At 38.9% G+C, this 7,994-nt stretch overlaps 1 protein-coding gene across 2 annotated transcripts in view; it reads right to left on the bottom strand.

Moving 5' to 3' along the window:
- Positions 1–962: 962 nt before the first annotated feature.
- Positions 963–7,994, bottom strand: part of tgfbr3 (transforming growth factor, beta receptor III) — a 154,520-nt gene continuing 147,488 nt past the window's right edge. For both annotated transcript variants that reach the window (XM_078218895.1, XM_078218896.1), the window contains exon 17: positions 963–4,913. In XM_078218895.1, coding sequence (XP_078075021.1) covers positions 4,795–4,913 — 119 coding nt within the window. In that variant the 3' untranslated portion in view covers positions 963–4,794. The remainder of the gene's footprint in view (positions 4,914–7,994) is intronic.

Raw genomic sequence — 7,994 nt, 5'->3', positions numbered from 1 at the left:
AAGGTGCTTGAGAGCAACCCGCAGGGACTCTCTTTCCAGTTTTATTTCCCCCCCTGTGGAGAGGCTCCTGGGTTCTACTCAACTTTCTTTTTACAATGGTGTTGCCAATTTAATAATTTACTATATAAGGAATTGTGGGCAGAAATGAGCACTTTGCCATACTGAAACTCCTTGCTCGAACATGAATCTGCATGTCTCCAAAACACAGGATAAGGGAGATCGATCAAAGCTGTTCTTATTTTTTTTTCTCCTTATTCTGTTTTGCATTATATTCCACTAATGCAATCTACGATTCAAACTGAATGTCAAGAAACTCTCCACATTGGAATGGATTCACAGGTGGAATAGTAGATACAACATTCTTGGAATCATCTAAGAAACAATTAGATAATGTAATGGGGGACAGTGAAGTTTTTCTGGACGGAAGACCTAAGTTGGTTCAAATAGCCTTTCCCATCTGTACACATCTAATAATCTTGGAGGACTAATTCTGGGGGACAGCTTGACATCTGTATTGGATGAAATTGTAACTAGCACGCCAAGAGGAAATACATTGTTTTGCTTTTTCATTTTTTACCTTGTATCTAGAATTTTGTTTTTTTCTGTTCATGGGATGTGGGCGTCGCTGGCTGGGCCAGTACTCGTTGCCCATCCCTGAGGACATTTCAGTGTCAATCACATTGCTGTGAACCTGGAGTCACATGTAGGCTAGACCAGGTAAGGACAGTAGATTTCCTTCCCTATTAGTGAACCAGATGGGTTTTTACGACAATCAACAATGGTTTCATGGCCTATATTAGACTTATAATTCCAGACTTTTTTTATTGATTTCAAATTTCACCATCTGCCATGGTGGGATTCGAACCCAGGTTCCTGGGTCTCTGGGTTACTTACTAATCCAGCGACAATACCGCTACACTACTGCCTCCCCTTCCCTTAATAAATATAACTTGCACCTTCCATTAGTTGATATACAGCTTTATTTTACACAATTGTATAATGTGACAAAAGATCATACATTTTTAAAAATTTACAACAAATCCCTTTACAACAGCATATGAAAAATAGACATGAACAGAACACAGTCCTATCAAGTCGGCACAAACACCACCTGCAATTACTTACAAAAGTCAAATGGTACAACCAGCAGTACAAGCTTTGTTCCTTTAGCAAAACAGTGAGGTAGATATACTTTAAAGATAAAGCCGAACAAAGTACAGTATTAAGGACAGAAAATTTACAATCTCAAAATGAATTGTTACTCCAACAGCAATATATTATACAAATATCTAGATTTGCAGAAGGTATCTACCCTCTGAAATTTAGACGTACCCAGAGCTGCCAACGTTCACACTAAGCCATCAGAGTGAACCTACCATTGTGTTTAAGGTAATCCAACTGCTACCAATTATTTCAGAAATCTTTCTTACACAACAGTTAAAAATCACTCGAATACTTGAGCCAACGGTAGAGTGAAAAAGCAAAGATAAAAAAGTTGCTGTAGGGCATTACATTCAATGATTTTCTTTATGCGTCATTATGCTGCTAGGGCAAAATGTATTTATATATATATGCATATAATTCCATTACACAAAAGATTTTACATGCAACTTAAAAGTAGGTTAACATGAACTTTGAAAGCATAAAGTGGAAGGCACAATGTCACCCCTTTAGAGGCGGTCAGTCTAACCCTTAAATATTTTCAACTTATATCATGAAAAGAGGAAAAATATCCCTGAAGGGTATTTTTTCAATTTGGAAAAAGATAAAAAAAGCAAAATAATACAGTGACAGCGGCCTAAAAAATTATTAACTGTAATTACCATTCAACATCAGGCCATCAAGACAATCTGTACTTTTAAAAAGTAGTCAATAGGACATGCCAGAAGCTACTTTATTATGTGATACAGAGAGAAGAGTAGTAATATATGAATGATGTCACCTTACACACCCTTTATCCAATTGCCTAGCATGATTTTAAGGTGTGGGGGAAATTTTCCACCCCACCCAATGGAGGCACAAATTCCATTATGGCCAGAAACTCTCTCTAGGGCTATAATGGGATTTTGTTTTTATTCATTTGTGGGACATGGGCGTCACTGGCTGGCCAGCATTTATTGCCCATCCCTAGCTGCCCTAGTTCAGAGGGCAGTCGAGAGTCAACCACTTTGCTGTGGCTCTGGAGTCACATGTAGGTCAGACCGGATAAGAACGGCAGATTTCCTTCTCTCAAGGACATTAGTGAACCAGATGGGTTTTTCCCGACAATCGACAATGGTTTCATGGTCATTAGTAGATTCTTAATTCCAGATTTTTTTATTATTGAATTCAAATTCTACCATCTGCTGTGGTGGGATTCGAACCCCGGGTCCCCAGAGTATTAGTCGGGCGATAATACCACTAGGCCATCGTCTCCCTGGGTGACTGGGTGATCTCAGAATGAGATCTTCACCGCCCCTGGCTGGTGATGTCATCAGGGGGTTGAACCTGATTGCTTTACATTTAAATATACTGACATCATGCTGTATCTACTGGAAGGCGTGACATAACATGGCAGGAATCACTGCTGGTCTCCAAAAACAGAGACCAGACGTGATGACCACGCCAGGGGTTCAGAGGCCAATGTAGCCCCCAAGTGCTCAAGGGCATGGCTAGGCAGTGCCCTTGCAATGGCTCCTGGCACCAGCAGTTAGCACTGCTAGAGAGTGGGGTTTGAAGGGGACGGGGCCTATAGGTAACCCCATAGCAGGGGTGTATTCACATGAGGGGAGGCATGATGTTGATGATGCTGGGCGGGCTGCAATGATGCCAGTGACAGGGGCGGGGGTCTTTAACATTAATTTGAGACTGGGTTGTCCTTTAAGAATGGCACCCCAATCTCTGAGGATCCGGTGGGAATGGCACCCCATTTCTCATCCGAGGTGACAACTTGTCATTTTTTTCAGAAAATTCCATCCAGAGACCGTTTAGAAAATGAGTAAATTGTGAAATTGCCCTGGTATTTGAAAAGTTAAGAGAATTAAAGTGCTAAATTGCTCACTTATAGACATTTCTCTCAGAAATGTACTGAATAAGGGAATAAAAATGAGTTGTTTAATAGCAACCGGTGTTTCTGTTTTAGGGAAGTGCATTGGTCACTTTGTCTGAGCTTTCAGTGCCATTACATCCACAATGATTGGGCACACAATGGATTTTACTAAGTTTAATCATACAATTCTGCTGGTACTCTTTAAAAATCATCTTTGAAGTCACATCTACTTCTGAAGTCCTTCAGTTACCAGCTTTGGAAAAATGCACAGACTTGCTGCAGTCTCCTCAGCTGTCAATGGTGTCAGAAAAATAAAGTTAAAATATGCCCTTAGTATCTCATCAAAATATAAAATGGGCCTTCCCAATTACTTTCAACAGGATTGATTCTCATTAAACAAATCAACTTCTTTTACCCAAACAGAATATCTAAGGGGAATGAGTAAAACGCTGGTAGCAAAGTAGCAAAAGTACATTATAAAATCCAATGGAAAATTCACAGTTAGCAAAATTAATACACTCCTGTATAAATGGATTTAATTTACGCAATTTTTGACAATAAAAGGTAAATTCGGCAAGCCTGCAGTCCGAGTGGGAAACCACCTTCAAAGGGGAGTGCAGGTCAGAGATTGGGCACCAACTTCATAGTTGACACCGATTATCCCACCTGTACTCACTTTGAACTCTACCCCCCACTGGCAGCAAGGGATCACTGATTCTGCCCTTAGAACACTTGCACAGAAATTCAGAATACAATAAAAAATATAGCTTATATGTTACTAAAATACTCTGTACTCTGCTCTAGAGAATTCTATAAATGTCTATATACAAGGAATACATTATTAATTCATGACGTAAAATACATTCAACTGTACATTATGCAACTATCAGTACCGTGAAAAACACAGTTTGCTGACATTACAAAACTGGACATTCATGATACAGGACAAGTCAGAGGCACCCTCACTGACAAACACCTGCTTTTAAAAATACATACGAATAAAGTCAGGAAAGGAATTCAGAGTGTGCTTAAAATGTCCCATTTGTGTCTTAAAATATTAACTGCTGCCAAATACTTGAAAAATAATCAATTTATATATTTGAAAAACACCTGCACAACTCATTTGAGGAAAAAAACAGCAGCAAACTTTGGCCTACATTTTTAATTCTAGATCAATTTTCTTAAAAGTAAGATTACCTTAACAACACTGTTAATATTCCTGGAAATCATGTGTCATAGTTGGCAGAATATCATAATGGGGGGGGCTCACCGGCTCACATAGATATATTTACAATATTTCACTGGAATCTGTTTAACTCATACAGACTTTATCTCTATGTGATGTTTTTCTCTTATCGGAGATTACGTTTTTGTCTTCTGTTAGTCAGTACATGATGTTGCCATTTCTGCACTCAACAAGTTGCTGGTGTTTACACAAATCCCAGAAAAAAATAAATAGCTGCATTCTAGAAATAAAGCAGCATTGAAAAAGAAATCTGGTACAAATTTCACATTAGGAACCCATAAATGGTTAGCAAGTTCCCAACTCAGGGTAATTAGTAGTTTTGTCACATATAGTGTTATGCACTCGAGTTAAGTCAGTTTGCCTAAAGTATAAAGCAACTTAGATGATTTCCTGTCTTGAAAATAGATCTCTGGCTTTCAAAGGAAGATCCTCCTTTTATCCTCAGGATACTAACATCAACAATTAGCCACTTTGAACTTTGCTTCTATACTCCATTTCCTCACGACTATTTCCCTCCGGATTAGGCCGTACTGCTGCTTGAACAGGGAGTGCTTTGTGTGCTGCCAATGCTGTGAGCAGTGCTGCTGTTCTCTGATGCTGGAGGAGATGTGGGAACCTGCTGCCTCCCAGCTGCCTCACCTGCAGAAGGTAGACAATTGTCAATTTTGTTGACCAATTCACCAGATGCAAAGACCCTACATAAATTTAGTCATGCATTTATGGGACGAATAACAAGTGAACAGGAGTAAAATATTTTCTCTTGAAAAGGATCATTTTGTTATGCACAGCAACAATAATTCATCAATGGTTATTACGTGAGATACAGGCTTTATGTTCATAATCATCTCCTGTATATAATTCCTTCCTCTGCAGGACCAGTCAACACTTTCAATGTATTAACAATTTATAAATGGATATAACTTTCGAAAGCCATGAAGCTCTTTTTCTCCCCATCCCACTAGTGGAGGTGCTTTTGTTTAATCAGAATCCCTTTTCGAGGCCCCTCTGCTCTGAAACTCACTGCCAAGTAAAAATAATTCATCACAGATTCATGCGAAAATCAGAACAGGCCACAAACCCCTGCTGTTATCCCAGATTGGTAACTTAATTCTACATTTAACCATTTCCCAAGCTATGTATTGGTGAATATTTTATTTAGAGAGGAAAATGGCTTTCAGGACCTTCACTAACTGTAAGAGATGCATTCACAGGGTGCATTGCAATATATGAAAACAGCTGAGTAATACTCGAACTGTCTCCAAAAACAGCCAGGATCATTCTGTTAAAAATCAAGATCAAATTTGGAAATGGCCTGGTTAACAGAGTGAAATGAACAGACCATTGAGAGTCTTTAAAAATAATCTGCACACTTTTAAATTGAAACAAATCCAACTCGGAGCAGTAAACTGCTTTTGTTTTGTCAGTATCTGACTTGAGGTATATCCTTCTCTGTTACAATTCCCTCTCCAGGAAATCTGACTGTTATTTTTCCATCTGCTTCAGTATGATTTGAGTTTGCTTTGTAAGAGTATTTTAATCAGGACATGTTGAAAATTTGATAGTCGACAATTCTTCAAGGATTTAATCAACATTTCATTTTCTGCTCGTGGTGAATAAGGAATAACCAGTGCTAACAATTATTACTGACAGAAAAAATGTTTTTGCAGGTGTAATTTAGCACCAAAAACCTGAAGCTAGGTGCAGATAATAGATATCGAACAGATATTTACTGCCTTATGATAATACAACGAATCGGAAACATTTCACAAATGAGGTTCTAGGTAATGCAGGAAGCTGAACTCTTAATCCTAAAGATTTAGGGGAAAATGCTCACTTTTTTGAGATGAACGCATTTGGATCTTTGGTCATAATTCATAACACGCACAGAGAGATGGAGGAAAACATGAATTAAATGGAACAATGTGCACTCAATGAGTTATACTAAATGACACTGAACTGAGTTTCCACCTCCAGGGCTGAATAATAGTAATTCAGACAGCTGTTGTATCTTCTGCTGAATTTCAATGGATGTTTTAAAGGCAATGGGCTATGTTCAGTACAATTGCATTACAGTGGAATATTTTGCTATTTTCACCCTCCAGTACTTTTAAGCTTTATAAGTAAGAGAAAGTGATAACTCGCTAGCGTCATTCTCTCTTTAGGGAAACAAATATTTTTCCTCTGGTGCAGGTTTGTACATGCCTCACTGTTCCCTGTAACTTAAGAAATATTTCTGACCTACAGTCACACAGCTGTTTTGTAAAATTAGTGTCAAGAGATGTGGTATAGTTCTTATGAACTTTTGAACAAGTAACTTAATTTTGTTGTACACTTGAAGCAGAATATGGACTTGCTCTTTGACCTGAAACAGCAGGTCAACAATGTGACCTGCCAGTTGCTCAATCATTTCCCTAAATACTAATTAATGAACAATTCAGTGTTTCCAGCCACCCTTGATAAATATGGACTTGTGCATGTATCTTTTACAAAGAAACACTGTTGAATTAATTGATTGATTACCAGCTGCACCAAGAAGAGCCAATTGAGCAGTTTTCCTGTGCTATTTACAGAGCTTTGAATACTTTAGAGCAGAACAAGTTCCCACGTAGACAAACAAATATTCAGCCTCCCCTCAGAAAACTAATATCAATCCATCAATAGCAACACAATCAGCCCAACTCCAGGAACTGGGGAGTAATAGCAAAGGACCAGAATTTACAGTACAGGGGTACAGCCATTCTTACTCAACCATTTCATTTTAATTAATCTTGCAGATAGCATTTTCATATTTAATTGCATCTTCAGCAAGCACCTAAAACAATGGCTTAGTTATGTGCAACACATCAAGCATATGAATGAAACAGAACTTGCCCTGAATATTTGCATTTTACAGCATGGGGGACAGACATTCAACTGATTGCAATCTACTTGGTTCCATTCCACTACTCTTTTCCCAGACCCTTTAAAGCTTTGTTTTCCCCTTTAACGGCTATAATAGATTTTGGCTACAGCACTGGCATTTCTAACAAAGCTCATAGTAATTTAAAAAAATAAAAATTCTCCTGGCCTCTTTTTTTTTTCTTTTGATGGCGATCTTAAATGTAGCCTAAGTTGCTATTGCAGCATTCAGTGGAACTAGTTTCTCCTGACTTACCTCCTCAAAACCCTTCACAAACCTGAACACCTCATCATCTCTTAACCTTCTTTGAACAAAACTAAGTGAAAATAATACCGGAGATAAAAACACACCATGAGTGAATGAATTTCATGAAGAGATGTGCTTAGAAAATTGCTCAAATCAATACAGGGCCTCTAGTCTTCGAATCAGGGTAACTAACACTGAATGGCACCAAAACTGGACATCTTCACAACACGGTGCGGGTGACACCATCATATCTGCATATCCCACCTCATTTGGGAACCATGGCTGGTTTGGGGGGTTGGAGGGAGGAAGAAGAGAAACAATTCTTTACACCCCTGTCACATCAAGGTTGCTACAGACTGAAAGAAACAAGCACAGGTCCCTCCCGGTGCTTTACTAAGGTACATAAGGACATAGAAAAGAGGAGTAGGAGAAGGCCATTCAGCCCCTTGAGCCTGCTCCACTATTCAACTGGGGGCACGGTGGCACCACTGCTGTCTCACAGCACCAGGGACTCGGGTTCAATTCCTGGCTTGGGTCACTGTCTGTGTGGAATTTGCACATTCTCCCCATGTCTG

This window comes from Mustelus asterias, chromosome 8 (assembly GCF_964213995.1).
Source record: "Mustelus asterias chromosome 8, sMusAst1.hap1.1, whole genome shotgun sequence".
NCBI lineage: Eukaryota > Metazoa > Chordata > Chondrichthyes > Carcharhiniformes > Triakidae > Mustelus > Mustelus asterias.
Note: the sequence above shows the minus strand (reverse complement) of the source record. Positions and strands in the feature narration are given on the sequence as shown.